This window comes from Pholcus phalangioides, unplaced genomic scaffold (genome assembly GCF_987345545.1).
Source record: "Pholcus phalangioides strain wild (caught in Gottingen) unplaced genomic scaffold, Ppha-v1.0 ptg000015l_1, whole genome shotgun sequence".
Taxonomy (NCBI): Eukaryota; Metazoa; Arthropoda; class Arachnida; order Araneae; family Pholcidae; genus Pholcus; species Pholcus phalangioides.
The window spans coordinates 13,774,394-13,791,293 of NW_028301608.1; the positions used below are offsets into that span (position 1 = coordinate 13,774,394).

General features: G+C 35.4%; 1 protein-coding gene across 1 annotated transcript in view; it reads right to left on the reverse strand.

The window, feature by feature from the left end:
* Positions 1 to 159: 159 nt before the first annotated feature.
* Positions 160 to 16,900, reverse strand: part of cad (caudal type homeobox) — a 28,817-nt gene continuing 12,076 nt past the window's right edge. The window contains exon 2 of the mRNA XM_089242839.1: positions 160 to 2,385. Within this exon, the coding sequence (XP_089098965.1) occupies positions 2,063 to 2,385 (323 nt within the window). The 3' untranslated portion in view covers positions 160 to 2,062. The remainder of the gene's footprint in view (positions 2,386 to 16,900) is intronic.

Below are 16,900 nucleotides of genomic sequence, written 5' to 3' on the forward strand. Positions count from 1 at the left end.
ACATTCCTTTTTTTGGTTTCATGAAATGAAGTTATATTTCTGCACATTGTTATAGAATAAACAGAACGACACATTTTTTGGGATTGCCATATTTTGAGTTTTTTTTTCTTCAATACAAACAAATTCAATAAATCAAAAAAGTCAAAGAAAAATCCAAAATTTTTCAGTTCAACAGATTTTTAATTATAGCACAATATTTTGATTCTAGATTAAATATACGTATTTCATTTTCCAGCTTATGTATCACAAACTGGACTTTGCACATTTTGCTTCCATAGATGCAGTTTCTGTTTGATGGCATGCATTTCATAATTCTTCATTTCTCCAACGACAATATTTGACAGGTTTTATATATATATCTACATTTTTAATGACTCAGACTTGTTTGCATGCATTCTTCTTTTTTAGTTTTTATAATGCTCCTCACACACATCTGAAGAGCCAGTAATATGATAGTAACTTTAAGGATTCGAGGTATTGAAATTTTGAGCACTATGTCTATTAACTAGATGAGCAGTAAAATCTATAAAGTGTGTAGGTTTACGTAAATTATTGTATTTTATTTGCTAAGGAAATATTTGATAAACAAGGTGGTTATAATTAATTTTAATCTGTTCCAAGCTGTTTACACCTGAAACTGTTACATCGAAAATCAACAAAATATGTTGCAACTGTTTATGAGAAACGGGGGGGGGGGGGGTAGAAGACCTTGACAGAGAGCAAGAAAGTTTCAACCAACACCACTTAGATGTTTCCTATGTGAAGTGATCCATTTTTGGATGAAAGTATTATCTGCCATCAACTCTACAGAACCTGCTGAAATCCACCACCTCATAGATTGTTCTGTTGGTCAGTATAGATGGGTGGTCACATTACAAAATACACCTGCAATATATAGTTTTGAATTCAGGATTAACCAGTAAGGAACTCGTGGTCATTTCACCAGGCAGTCACGTGTTAAGACACCTTCCTAGTGGGAGTGAAGAGAATGAAAGTGGACTGCAAAATTTTCAAGATTGATCCTGTTATTAATCATGCTATTTTAAATTTAAAGCTTCAGATGGTTGCTGACAGTGATGGCCATCAGAATGAACAGTTTTCCTGCCTTGACATCAATACTTTTGTTTAACACTAGGTTTACCAAGGGGTCATTTTGACACCTCTGAGAAAACTTTTCGTTAAAAAATTGAAATTTGTAAAAAATGCTTTACATTAAAATATCGAAAATGAATAAATAATAACTAATTGTATAACTGATGTAATTTTATTGAGGTTCGTTTTTTCTACTTTAACTTCATAATAGATAGGTCAATTTATATTTTTTCTAATTAAATACCGAAAGGAATCATTTTGACCACTTTGGTAGCAATAGGTATGTGTCAACTAATGGTAAACCTAGTGTCAATGTTAAATTACAAACCTTTATGTGCCGTCTTGCGGTGAATTTTGAAAATAATTTTTTGCAGTACCCCATCCTTTCATAGAAAGACATTTTGAACATTTCATCCTGATGAATAATTGCAGCTGTAGACAGCTCGAAACAAGTGAACTTTAATTATAATCTATAAAGACACCCTGCACATCTGTCAGAGCAAAAAAGAAAGATAATATTTATTATGTAGAGATATACATTAGAAGGAAAATATTCAAGTACTTATTGAATTTTTTCAGCGAATTTCAACCTGATTAGAATCATTTTGCTTCGATTTGTAGCGATATATTCACTGATATTGGTGCGAAATGTTCAAAGTAATACAAAATATATAGATTTCAATTTCTCTTGAAATTTTTGGTATTACGGATTCTTTTATGAGAATTGTAGCAACTGGCATATTCATGGACCACAAGCAAACTGAGTAAGTTTTCAATTAACTAATTAATAAATATACAAGTCGACGAGTTCTGTCCTGGTCTTTGTCCTGCATTTGTCTCTGACAAAGTTATTTCTGAATCTCGTCAGTCGTCGCCATTAACAAGACATTCATTTTTCCTAAAAGTTTTCAGGGACTAGAGACAACTTTTTTTTTTCTTGTGGATAATATCGAGTGTGTATGACGTAGCTTCATATATCAGACTCGCACAAAATTGGCTTGAAAAAGTTCAACGTGGCTGCCATGGAAGCAGCTGGATGGTGGTGGTGATGCATCAAGGGGTCATCTTTATGCTTCTGCAGCATCTCGTCTTTCTTCTTTGCTTGTTTCCTCTCCTTCGCCCTTCGATTCTGGAACCAGATCTTGACCTGGCGTTCCGATAGCCCCAACAGTGCGGCCAGTTCGGATTTCCTCCTGATCGTGATGTAATGACTGTAGTGGAATTCTTTCTCGAGCTCCAGTCTCTGATGGTCTGTGTAAACGACTCGGTATTTGTCTTTCGTCCTCGTCTTACCTGCGGAAAATATAAATACGTGGTAAATACTCGGTTTCGAGATTCAAAACAATTTACACGATAATCTGAATGTAAAGTTTCATATCATTCAGGAGTAGGGTTGGAACTGGGGGGGGGGGCAACTACTTCAAGCGGCAAGCTTTAGGGGGCAGAACATTTTTTAGGTAAGACCAAATACACTGAAAAATTACGAATTTTACAGTGGTGGGGGTTGACAAAATTATGTTTGCCCTTCCTCCTTTACAAAACTCCTAGTTACGGCGGCCCTGTTAACAAAAATGCTAGTTAAGAAGTAGACGAGAAATGTTTAATACATACGAAAGCATGCAAGATTTCACAAATGTGATAACCGTGTAGAACCATTCTCAACCGAACAAGAACTGGGGGGGGGGGGCTGTCTGTATGTGTACTCCCATGTGTAAGGCATAAGACATTTTTTCATATTTAAAAATGTTAGAAATTTAAGCTAGGGTGTTGCTAAGCAGCTAAACTCTGAAATTCGAAAAATTGATGGCAGCACTCTCTATAACAAGTATATTACACAGAAACAAACTTCACTTTAAGTTTTCTATCCTCCCCCTTTGCGGCATTTACACTTTCTAAAATCTTTATTTTGGAAAAAAAAAAAAAAAACGATTTCCTTTACCTATTAAATAGTTTCATATCTTCCCCAAGATTTAATCATTTTTATTTGTGATTGCAAAAAATAGTAAAACAGTTGGTAAAAAACATTTAACACCTATCTGATTCAAAATATTTACAGTAATTGGCCAAATGAAATCAATCATTAGCAACACAGCATCTATATCCACTTTTAAGAAAATCGTGAAAAAAGCATCTTTTTAGGTCAGGTCAGGCATCTTTTTAGTATTGACAACATTGAGAGAACATTTTTTTACAAATTTGCATTCACCAACCCCTTTTCGAAATCATGTTACTTTCTATTATTTGCCACGGGTTACCTGTTCTTAATTTTTTTTACCACCTTCATAACATTTAACTCTTTCACCTTTTTATTTATTTATTGCTTATTTTTCTTTTGACTTTTTAATTAAGTTCAATTCAACAAAATGTTGGAATAAAATGAAGGGAAAGCAGATAATTTTTTTTTCCAATTAACTATTGTTGCTGTGCACCGCAATTGTCACCATTAACTTCTTTTGTATTTTGTCATTTTCCAGTGGTTTTTTCCTCTTTTTTGTCTTTTTCTTTTATTTATTATTAGTTTATCTAATTCTGAATCAAAATCCTTCTAATCAACTAATGTCTAAAAAATATTTTAAAAAAAACGTGATTGCTAGTAAGAGCCACGTCTCGGCTTCTTAGCAGTTTTTTTCCACTTGCAGTGTTCTTATTTTCTGTGTTTATGAATAAAATTGAACTAAATTGAAAAAATTCACAACACGTACACTTTTATTCCAACATGTACCAATTCGTTAGAAATTCCGCGGAAGAATATGGACGAGGTGTATGAGTGGTTTAGTAGTGGTACTTAAACTCTGAATCAATGTTTTTCAAGCTGTGGTCCATGGAATCATTTTCATTTATTTATCTTGCATAAAAGAGGCATTTAGTATTATAAAATTGTAATTTATTACTTTAATTTTTATTATTTGTAAATTATTTTTTAAAAATACAGATTTCATATTGGGAGTGGTACGTGGTGAATTGACATTTGCTGCAGGGTCTTCTCAAGAGCATCATGGACCATGACTGGGCATCACTGGGCAAAGTGATTTTTCTGAGGTCCCTACCTGACTAAATGCCTACTTACCAATTTACATGCCCCCTTCATGAGGCTCCCCCATGCATTTCAGGCACGTTTCGTCCCATGCGTTAAGATGGCACTGGGACTGTGACATGAAAAGGTTGGTAAACACAGATCTAAATCATACACGTAGTCAATGTGTTTTTAATTTTACGACCATTAATGTTTTGAAGATTGATGTGACTGCACCCTTCATATCTATGTAGGTTCGACCCTGGGCGTTTTTCTTATACGACTCTCTACGGTAGATATGGAAGTCACATTCAAAGATAGCCTACAACATGGATACCATACAACTCAGATTACACAAAATTTATTCAAAGGTTCCGCAAGGGTAAAAAAAAAGTAGACAAACGCTGATCTCTACCCAGTAGAAAGATCCATTTCCAATAAGCGCACCTGGTTATCACAAAAGTCAGTTGGTAGTTCAGAAATCATTCGATCAGAAAGATATAATATATGTACATTTATGGTTGTATGGGCGATAGGAAGGAATTTTATGTCATACAGGTACACGGATAATGTTACAGCGGGTCAACACCAGGGACATAGAAAACGGGTGCGACAAAGAAAGTCAACAAGTGAGAGAAAAAAAAAAAAACATTCAGTTGCGTATCACACACTTTCTAAATACAAAAGGGGGGAGGAGAAGCCACTTCGTAGTTCCTATTGCTGCAAACTATATTTTATCAGCAGTAAGAAACGGTATCTGGATTTCTGTCGGCTCTCTCTCTATTATTTTTTTCTTAACTTGAGGGGAGAGAGAGGGAATGCGTTCATCTTATCCTCGTTCGTGTTTGGAGAGTCCACAATTTGCTCGTGGCCGCTTTCGCAAAAGATAAAAAAGAGGGCGAAGAAGAAAACGTGCCGCCATACATTACAAAAGGTGTGAAAAAAAAAAGCATGATGTGTGTCTTAATAAAAGAAAGGAATTGCGTAATTTATTGTACAGGGTGATTCTAAATTCATGGGAAAAATTTTAAGAGGTGATATAAGACTCCTAAGCAAGCATTTTTGGTCATAGAATATGCAGTCGAATCGCAACAGCAAAGGCGGTAGAGGGTGTTTTTAAGAGTTCTTAGCAGCACTTCACCAAAAGATGAATATATTTTTCCATCAACCATTCGAGAGTGCAGGGTATTGTAACCTGTAGATCCTTCTCCTGGTATAACTTGGGTAACGCGAATTCTCCCATAAGTCATAGTCAGGACTGACCAAATCCCAGGGGCTAGGTCACTATGAAATGAAGAATAAGAGAAATTGGTATTGGCGCCTAAAATTTTCTTTTCGTAGTTACTAAATTGCTGGCTGAGAGTAGCACAAAATATTTAGAATTTATAGCAGCATATTTGCCAACATGTGAAAGAGGATCACTGTGCTCTGAAAAATTCAAAAGAAGCATTATGTTGGACTTTTTTCTTAAAAAGGTAAAAAAATTTTCCGTGTCTAAAAAATTGTTCTGGCGCCTAGATTTTTTGTTGTTTGTCCAGTCCTGGTCATGTGTGTCACCCTGGGCGGGGTGCATGTGTGGTGTAGTAGGTAGGGACTCCAAAAAAGGGCTCGGGGATCCATAATGTTCTTAAGTCAGTCACCTCGTTGGGCAATTTGCCTGTTGTGGCGTTGTATTTGTATTGTATTGTATTCCTTGAAATTCTTCAATCAGATTTCAGCATATTTTGCTTTAGGGGCGAAAAGTTTGGTATATTTACAGAAAAAAAATCAAATCTTGACCAGAATTCTTACTGACCGGTTTCCACCTTAAATCAATGAAATAAAAATTTATTAAAATTTTCTGAGTTTCATCAGAAATTTTTTTATTAATAGTGGTTGAGGGGAAAACCTCGGAACAAATTTGTTGAGGAATTTGCTATTTCAAGATGAAAGATGGGTTTTTTTTTCAGCATCAGACTGAGAGTCCTGGGTATATTATTGAACAAACCTCTCAGAGTGAGCGAGTTCTAAATATGTCGAGTTAATTAATAATTAATTATTGTTCATTAATTAATTATTTATAATTATAATTTATTTACATGTTTTATTTTTTGCGAAATAAATTCAAATTTTACCATAAAAACTTATCTTACATAAAACGTGGCTTATGTAACTTTACGGAAATATTGATGTGGCCCTCGTCCCCAAATCAGAATAAGCCGAAATTCGCAAAGTACGTTGCAGAACAATCTGGAAGAATTTTAAGGAAAAATTATAAAAAAAACACTATTGTGGGGATTTTTACCACAGAACATTTCCACTCAGCCGAGGACTCGGTGAAGAGCAATGCAAAACATTCTGCTTTGAGGACCCTTGTATGCAATGCATTCTGCATTGAGGACTCGTACTCTAATTACAACTACTATTAGCAGTAGTCTGAGTGCCCACGAGGTGCATATATGGATATTTCTATAGGTACTATTATAGAAATGGTTGCAAATACTGGAAGGGGAGAAGCTTTGCTCTATGGGCCCAATGCGAATTTAAGTTGAATGAGTTGTAATTAAGTTACTAAAAAAATTTTTTTCTTCAGTGGTATCTGCTCTAATGGATGGGCAGATTGGGCTCGAACCCATTGATACGAGTCAAAAATGGCCCTCCTCTTCCTCCCCAAAAAAATTATTGCGAATGTTTATTTATATCCATACATAGGATTTTTTACTCTTCAATGCGTAGCTTTGAATGTGGGCAAAGCGTTTTTCAACGGGTGTAGGTCGATTGCCCTCACTATGGATTGTTTAGGAGAAAAAATTAGTCGATTGCCCTCATTCCTATTCAAAAAAATACGTTGTTTGTGAGCTCACCCCACCTCAAATTCCTTAACACGACAAGTAAATAACCTTAATCTATATTGTTATTAGGTACGTTATCCTAATAACATAATACTCGGACAGCAAGCGAAACGTCTTTCGCACCTCCATCTTTTTTCCGTGTCCGGAAAATTCACTGATAGCAATTCATCGACGAAAAATTCCCCGACAGTTTTACATGAGTGAATATACGAGTGAATGAAAGAACGAGTGATCAAGTAAACGAGTAAATGAATGAGCATTGAGTGAGCGGATATATCACCCACTCCTTAGGTCACTCACTTGTTCATCGGGTCACTCACTTCATAGATCAGTTACTCACTATTCGCTCATTCTATTACTAGGTTGCGAAATACTAGGTCGCTCATTCTAGTTTAAGTTTCACCAGTTAAGTACTCACCAAGTTTCTCACTCTGTCACTCACTGACTAACTAGGTTGCTCACTGTCACACACTCAATCACCACGTCACGCACTTACTCACAAAGTCACTCGCTCACTCACTAGGTCACTTACTCGACCTCTAGGTCGCTTACTCAATAGTTTGCTCACTCAAAAACACTATAACCATTCTTTCACTCCTCACTAATTACTGTATCATTTACTGACTCTGACTCGTTCGCTCGAACTATAGTCGGTAAATCTTTTTTTCCTATAATAATATTCGACAGTTGGTAAAGGGCATGTCAAACAATAGAAGATTCGTCCAGCCCTGGTCCCTTACATGCAAAACAATAAATAAGCAGTACGATATACTGTATATTGGAACGGCATCAAGTTTTTAAACGTTATTTCAATGCTCATCAAGACAGACGAGATATCATATTAACCGATATTTCACTATATCCGATTATTTTATATTGGGCGTGACTTATCAAAACCACCAAGTATTCTGTAGATTTTTGAAAAATAATTTTTGCAGATAGCACAGAAACGATATAGAAAGTAAAAAGATATCACAAAAATTCATACGTGTGAAATCAGAAAATGTCATTTAACGTCAAAGATAGATGACGCTGCAAACCAAAACTGATTTATCTTGGCACGTTTCATGGCTTAAAGTTCACGATCGTGGAAGAGAAAATCGTATTAACCGATATTTCAGTATATCCAATTTTGTTGTAAGTGGGCTAAATTTTCTTAAATGTTATTGAAATAATAAATTACATACGTATTAAAAAAATGTTTTCCGGAGAAAATAAAAAGAAAATATCGTTCACGCGTACACATAGATTAAAATGAAAAAAATCATGTACAATTAACAATAGATGCCGCCATTGAAACCGAAACTAATTTCGATTGGAACGCGCAAGTAACGAAACCGAAACTTGATACGGACATTAATGCAGTGATTGCAATATTACAAGTTTAGAAGAAAAAAATAAATAAAAATTATTTTAACATATATTGGATTGTACCAAATTTCACTCTCATTAAACTCAAATGTAAAAAATTTAATTAAAATATTAACTCATTACTTAATTTTTTCAAAACAAAGAGAGATAAATATATTATTCACATATACATCAATTCAGAAATTAGTGTTTTAAATCAACAGCAGGTGATGCTAGTAAAAACCTTTTTTTCTGGCATAAGCATCAAATCATTTTTTAAGGTATCCTACTACCTTTCTCGGCACTTTTCTATAAAAACAATGGTGAGAACAATAATAAATTCTAGACCTCTTATGTTATTTTCTATGAAAAAGTCATTTTTGTGTCAAATTTTAAGCTAAATTCATGTAATAATCGAAACGCGAATGTAAAAAAAATTTCATAAATGAAATGCTTTGTTATTTTTCACAGTACTTTCAGCTAGTAATGATACAGGTTATGGGCCAAAATTCAAATTATTCTATGATATGATCATAAGTTACACCCAAATCTATTGATGCAAGTGTGAATTCTTTGAAATTTCATTTAACATATCGTGTTCTAAAACACTGTAATCAGACAAATACATGTGATAGACCTTAGATTTTGGTTCATAACCCTTAACAATATACATGGCCCGAAATAGAGGAGGCGGTGTGGGGGGGGGGGGCAACTGCCCTGTTCGGAAAAATTTAGGGGACGACAGGTTTAGGTGGGAACAAAGAACACCGTTACAATATTATCGAATTTTGAAGTTGCGGCAAATTAATGTTTGCCCCGGGCGACAAAAATCCTAGCTACGGTCCTGCAATATATGACAGAATAGCATATTAAAATTTTGTATACGATACGTCAATAATGGATGTTATTCGATACGTCATTTTTCATACGTCATCCATTATTGCAGACCGGGCATACAAGAGGGTCTGGGTTCGAGTCCCATCGGAGACAAGATGACTTTTCTTTCCGAATTCACTTTAGCATAATATCCAGAAAATAAATGTCTCCTTGAATCGGCATTTTCTTCCAAAATGAAGTTTTATACGTAGATACCTTTTAATGCTCTTTCAATTCTTCCAAATTGTACATAAATGTTGATATGACTACTGGTTACTCAAGTAATAAGTATGAGAAATTTAAAAAAATCTCCAACCCCCATCACCTATAATGAATAAAATGAGACTGAGAGCAATTGACCCGTTGCGGGGACACGTTGTAAATTCAAAGTCATCCATTTTGAGGGCAATTGACCAATCCCCTCTTTTTAAACGTTCATTACTGCAGCCAGTTTGAAAGTAAAAATTCAGTCTTCTTCTAATATTGCTCCATCTGGTAATTTTTCGAGAATTTTTAAAAAAATCTTTGCATAAAGTACATTAAAACCTCACTTTGCCGGCGGGACAAAAAAAAAAATTGTCTGCAAAAGAGGGGCGAGCGTTAATCAGGGATCTGAAATCCATACACTTATTATACACGGGGAAATTATTGTTTGATCATAAAAAAAGGGTGACAGCAACTGAGGGGTGATCGTTAAGAGGGGTTTTACTGTATTTGCTTCAAATATTTCTGGGAGAAGCTATATAATAGCGTTTTTTTACACATTTGAAACTGCATCTCTCATAGAATTCGCTGCGATTCCATAACATACTAAAAAATAGCTATTGTGCGTATGCTAGATGTGGTTATCATTTGAATTTTGTCAGAGAATTTCAATTATAAGAGTGATTTGATTAATTTTTTGTTAATTTTTCTAACTGAATAAGATAAGAAGCAATAACTAAAAAAGAAGAGATGAAATAATGAGAAGATTATATATATAAAGTCATATTTTTAAATTTTAAGGTCATATTTTCATGTTTTTTAGGTGATTAATGATTGGATATTTTTAAGATTTTTAGGGCATAAAAATCCAATCCCTAATTATAACATTTATTTTTAAATACGATACACTTGTCAATGCAAAGACAAGAAACCAAACGTTATAGAAATACAGGTTTCATGTTTCTCTACCATATTTCAAACAGGAATAGTCGAAAAAATATAATTTATATTTCATATTACCCGAATGTACTCTATCAGCAGTGCAATTCGTAATAGATTTTTTAAAATTACTTTTTCTAGCTTTCAATACGTGTTAGTAACTATGGGAAAAAATATCAGCTAGAAAAATAAATTTAAGGGTTAATACATACATTTTTTGGGACTCAACGGGCTCTGCATTTAGTTGAGACATTCATGTTTTTTTTTCAAATTCGAGATATTTTGTCGTTTTATTTTTATCCATAAATCGCAGAGAAACATTTAAAAAATGTAGCATAAAATAGAAATTCTACCTTTTGTGTAAATTGTGGTAGATCATATAAATTCTCCCCCTTAAAACATTAACTTCAGTTTTATTACCGGAAAGAATGGTTTTGTTCATTGAAGTACAGAATGTTCTCATTTTACCCCAAATATTTACTTCGGGAGCGATCCCGCCCTCGCTTCTATATTTGGAGGAGGAGGAGTAGGTTGTAGGGCCGATTTGTGTTGGAAGGTGCACAGTTTAATAGTTTGGCATTGTGGGGGGGGGGGGGTGTCACAAAACATAACCGCAACTAGAAGGAGAGGGAGAGAGAATGTCTCGGACCTATTTGTCGACATGATAAATGGGCGCCCACGTTCAGAGGGAAAAAGCCGCTGATCGTTGTGGCCCTCCCCGTGTACCACTAGCAGTGCTGTTTGTTAACGACCCCCCGGGGACACACCATCGATACATTTGTTCGAAACGACCGGTGGGGGTCTCGGCACAGTCTTTCGTCATCCAAGGCGAAAGGTTCCACGGGACGTATTAATTCTCGTTCACGGCTCCGTAATCCAACAACTTTTCTATATCCAGTACAAACATACAAAACTTGGGCGGTTATCGTTTTTTTTTTGCCACGTTATTATTATCATTATTTTTCCGACAGTTATTTCTGTGCGGAGACGTGAGCTTGATTTTTCTTTTACCTACACAGTTACCGTCACGGACAACCCTCCAAACTGGACGATAAACCTCTGAGGATTTGTACGCATCACGAGTGCACGCAAAAATTGTAAGAGTACTTATGCATAAATATACGACGGTGAAGCAAAATACGAGATTTTTAATAGACTTGAAAATCAAGCCCCTTCACCATAAGTAAAATTCTAAAAAAAGTATTGTCCTATATATTACTATGTGTCCAGCAAGGCCTGTTTCTCGCGTTTGATTTCAGTCGTTGTTCATTACATTTCATACATTTAATACAATTTATACATTTTAATGTTAAAGTATTTTATTTATCCGAAGCCCAACCTCAATTATTCGACATTTTCACTTTGACTCGAACCACCCACAAATCTTTGGAAAAGTGGCATCATTTCCATCCATCGAATTCACGTAATTTATCTAGATTGTAAAAAGCATACCGTCAAACCGAAAGATACCCAGGCCACATCGCCATATGGCAATATCGGCTCATTGTCCACACGGACTGGATACCTCTGGCAATTTATTCATAAAAAGCATACATTACAAAATATACATTACAATCATAACAACTATAAAATCATAATCTAAGTGTAAAATCAATTGCGAGATCACAAATCTACGTATACAATCGGAAATCAAGCATATAATCCTATATATTCCATATTAAATCTTAATTCGAATATGAAGTCCTGAATCACATATTGAAATTAATAATAAATCAGATAAAATTCATAATCGATTTCATCCTCAATTTAAATCGGTCGATTTCCATGACATTATATTGGTCTTGTGCTATCAGTCAGTCTTCTTTGTAGTTGATCAGTTTCTTTTTTCTTTGTGAGCGGCGAGGTGGTGCAGTTTGTACTTGTGCTATAGGCTGATAAGGCGTCCGTGGGATCACTTTGTCTTCATTGTCTTCTATCCATCTAATTATTTTCTTGACTTTATTTATTCTACTTTTGTTTTTAAAACTCTCTCTGATCCAGAGTGTGGCATTTTCAGCAGCGGGCACAGCCATGTGCTTTAGATGTGCAGTTAATGTACATGTTGTCAAGTAATGGATGGGAGTGCCGATTTCACCACAAAGGCAATGATCTGTTCCTCGTTTTTTGAAGCGGTGAAGGTAATTTGGAAAAGGTCCGTGATTGGTTGTAAAAAATACAAGTTCTCTGCTCCAATTTTTTGCATTGTATGAAACTTTTGGTACTATTTGTGGACACTTCTTCCAGTTTTGGCATCATTCCATTGGGTTTGCCATAGATTGAGTATTTCTTTTCTTGCCTTTTGTTTCGCTGTTGATGATGGTAATAATATTTTAATTAAATGGGCGCCATTGATTGTCGCTGCTTTGGCTATTGCGTCTGCTTCTTCGTTCCCCCACTCACCCACGTGCGCTTTGATCCAAGATATGCGAATTTGTGGGTTCAAGTCCTTCTACTACAGATATTTCGTTACTGAGCAGCTGTAGTTATTTGCATATGGAAGTATATATATATACAGTAAAACTTTGTTAAGTCGTCACCCTGATAAGTCACCACTCCGGTTAAGTCGTCATTTTTCTTCAGACCCTTCCAGCTCTCATAGACCACAATGTAACCCTCGTTTACTCGTCTCTAATTTCGGTTAAGTCGTCACTATGAAAAAGTTTGCGAAAGAGAAACAGACTATTTTTATGGCTCCATTAAAAAAAGAGCTCGTTAACAGCATTGCCATATGCTTAGAAGTCACCATAAAATTCTATATACCCAAACGGAACAGTTTAAGTAACGAAAGTTACGCTGGGGAAGTTTATTTGCCGAATAAGGTTTTTGGAACGTTGGGGACTGTTCAAGCTAGATGTCATTTCTGCCTGGGCTCCATTGGAGAAACTGGACAAACCGCGAGACACCCAAGCTGTGTCGCAAGAAGCAACGTAAGCACTTCGCGCTGCCCCCCCCCCCCAGTTAAAGTCAAAGTGCAACGCGGGCACGGATAATAAATAATCATAGAAAGCATGGGCTCTAGTAATTTAGGGCTTCAAATTTAAACAAAATATATCTTTGTTGAAAAAAATCAGACATTCTTTCACAGGTCTTCTGTTTACTTTTCCCTGCACAGGGTCCCCCCCCCCCCATGTCAAAAGTGTTAGAGATTACCCTTTAGTTGTATTAGGAACTACTGATAAAGAATTAAAACACTAAAATTAAATTTGATGTACATTAATGTGCAATATAGAGTTCTGTTATGAAAAAAGCTACCTAACAGTTGCTCTGTTAGTCTAAATTAAAAAATTACTAGCATAAATCAAAGTGTACCAGTACATTTTACCACAATAAGTAATAAGAGATCAAAAAAAGGTTAAAAGTGCTATTATTATTTCTTTTGCAATCTATAAATTTTATTAATATTGCTATATTGATTCATACTTTAATAAATGTCATATTACTTTAAATTTATACGATTTTCATAACATCGCACATTAAAACTGACGGAACTCCGCTTAAGCCGTCATAATTTTTCGATAACTTGAGGTGACGACTTATCGAGGTTTTACTGTATATGTGGGGATGTTTTTGAAATGAAATATACAAATACAAATACAACGTCACAACAGGCAAAAGGCCCAACGAGGTGGCTGAGAAAAAGATGCCCATGACAAATATGGATGTCATATATTTCAAAAATACAGCAACCCAATTAAAAACTAAAATTATAAACAGTATTATGCACTAAGAAAATATGCATTTTATAAACCTATCCGTTTTTTTTTTTGCTTTTTTTTTGCATGTGATTTTTTTTTAATGAATATATTTTCTAATTTTTGGTACATATTTCGGAATTTGACTTTTCGGGACCTCTTAATGCATATTTCGGCCTTTTTAATGCATATTTTAGCATTTTTAAGTGCATATAATCCGTGCTCTAGTTATCACTAAATTAGAGTCTGAGCAGAAGAGAAAATTTTCGAAATTATATTTACATGCCTACAATGGCGTACGCAAAGGGCCGCCCCCCACTCAAGCCGAGATTACAGTGTTATTTTTCAGGAGAAAACGTAACCCCCCCCCTTCCTTGAGAAGAAAAAATATTTTGGTGATCATGTGGTGCCGATGTTATTAGACGCCTTCAGAAGAACCAAAACAAGTGACTAAGAATTAAATTCAAAACGATCTTGAGTGAAATATTTATAAAAAAATCTCTTTTTTTTTTAAGTGGTTTCAAAAATTTCCCTAAAAAATATCGTTAAGGCCTGTAGAGAATATCGTTTTATCAGAAGGAGTTTAACATTGGACTATAGGCAATTCCAAACACGATTTGAGTTGTAGAGGGATTTATTGTTGTATAGAGTACCGGTGTAGCGAGGTTTCACTGTATTAATTAACAATGTTTACTCGTAACTTGGGTTATTGCAATTCGAGACATTAGTAACATCACTTTATTTACTTAACTCGAGTCAATCGCTTATTTTGAAGTTTTTATTGGATATTTGGTTTTTGGACAACTCCAACAAGCATTTTGAATAGAAAGAAAAAAGACATTAAAAAAATAAGTTATTACTTTCCATAATGATAATCATTTACAGAAATTATACACAGAAGAAAAAAGGAATCCGCGTCCATTCATAGGCGCACAGGTGCACTCTCTCACTGAAAAGAAGATACACCATAATAATAATAATAATTGTATACATCCTCCAAACTCACGGCCGGAGGGCGGAAAAATCAGTGAAAAAAAGTGCTCATAATGTGACAATGGGACAATAACAAAGCCATTAGCCGTATGGCTCACTTTCGATGGAAGGATCACTTTTTCGGAAACCACAATCACCATGGGTGGGCCCGGTCGGAATGGCCCTCGGAAGCACCCTCTCTTTTGTTGGGAACGAGGAGATGACAACTCCCCTGCGGGGGATACGCCCCCCTCCCTCTTTTTTCTATCTTGTTCTGGACACTATACATCCCAGCGGTCTAGACTTGGAAGAGTGCCGAAGTGGTTTTTTTAAGTGGATAGTCATCTCATGGGATGAAAAAAAAAGAGAGAAGTGATCGAAAAAATAGAGCAATCAAGGGAGATATCCAAATCACCGCAGACACGATCCCAATCCCGATTAGCCGTTTCATTTCCATCTATGAAAAGGCGGCATCGCTTGAGACACATCGGCCTATGAACTGTATAGGCATACAGAGTTGTTTCATGGCGACATCGATGTCATTACAGGAATCTTGATCAAGATATCATTTTCCTAGGATTTTATGGTTTTCTTTCTTTATTTACGTCTACGAAACCAAGAAACGGTGCGGTATCTGATGTAATACGTACAAAAAGTCGGCTGTGTCCTTGAGGCCGCACAAAGTTAACTTCTCTATTCTTTGTGATATCATTCTCAAAAAGTCTATGTGTCTCTCTCAGTGGTCAAGGGAGCCGAAAAACAATCTTCCGAGCCAAACAGAGAGGCTCCCTCCTTCAAATTATTTTCATTCATTCTGAATTTTCTCGTCAATTTTTTTACTATGCGCGCAATTTTACGCGTAGGAATCCATCCATCTCTCTGCGGTTTTTTTTTTTATGGTGATAATTTCTCTTAAATACAGTCAAACTCGGTTATAACGACATCAGAGTTTTCACGAAATTTTGTCGTTACAACCGAAGACGTTCAAGACCTTTTTTTAAGGAAAAATGTAATCAGAGACTGTTAAATACTTTGTATGAAGTTTTTATTTCTTTATGATTGGGGCAGGACCGTAACTGGGGGGGGGGGACAGCTGCCCTGGGCGGAAAAGTTTAGGGGCGGCAATTTTAGGGAGAGAAACAAAGAACACCGTTATAGAATTATCGAATTTTAAAGTTGGGGGGGGGGGGCAAAAATCCTAGTTACGGCCATGGATTAGGGTGACCAATTTGACAGAGAAGAATATGAGAGATTAGGATAATATTAATACAGGATATATCACCAATTCTCACCAATGAATTCTCTCTCCTGATTCCAGTAAAGATTGGAGGAATTAAAGAAATTTTCTTTCATAATGCAGTCGACGTTCTTTATAACAACCACACGTTATAGCGACCATTACATTACAACGACCCGTCACACACACACACACACACACACACACACACACTGTGTTTTTATTATATAAATTATATTATGGTAATTATGGCAAAATAATACTCATCATCTCACATATTTGTCAGGTTTAACGTTTTGTCTTCGATTTTTTTGGAAGTTTAATTATGATTGCGATGAGTGTGCCTATTCTCTACATGTTTTTGATGAGAATTGGCGATGTCCCGTATTTTACGAATTACTATTTAAGATCCCAGTTTACCGTAATTTTCTCAATGAAATATGGTCATCAGATCATTTAAATATTTTTTTCGTGAAATAAATTTTTGTTTACTGTGTTTTGTAGTAGCTCTTTATTTCCACTCCTTCAGCAATTTCAGCAGCAATTAGCAAATTGCATTTAAAGCAATGAATTACAATTTTGCAAAATTTAGTGATATCTCGTATGTAGAGTCGCAATATTTCCCGCATTCTCCTCCATGGTGTATGGTGAACATAAGTGTGAAAGCATAATTTTATTTGAATCCATATATGTG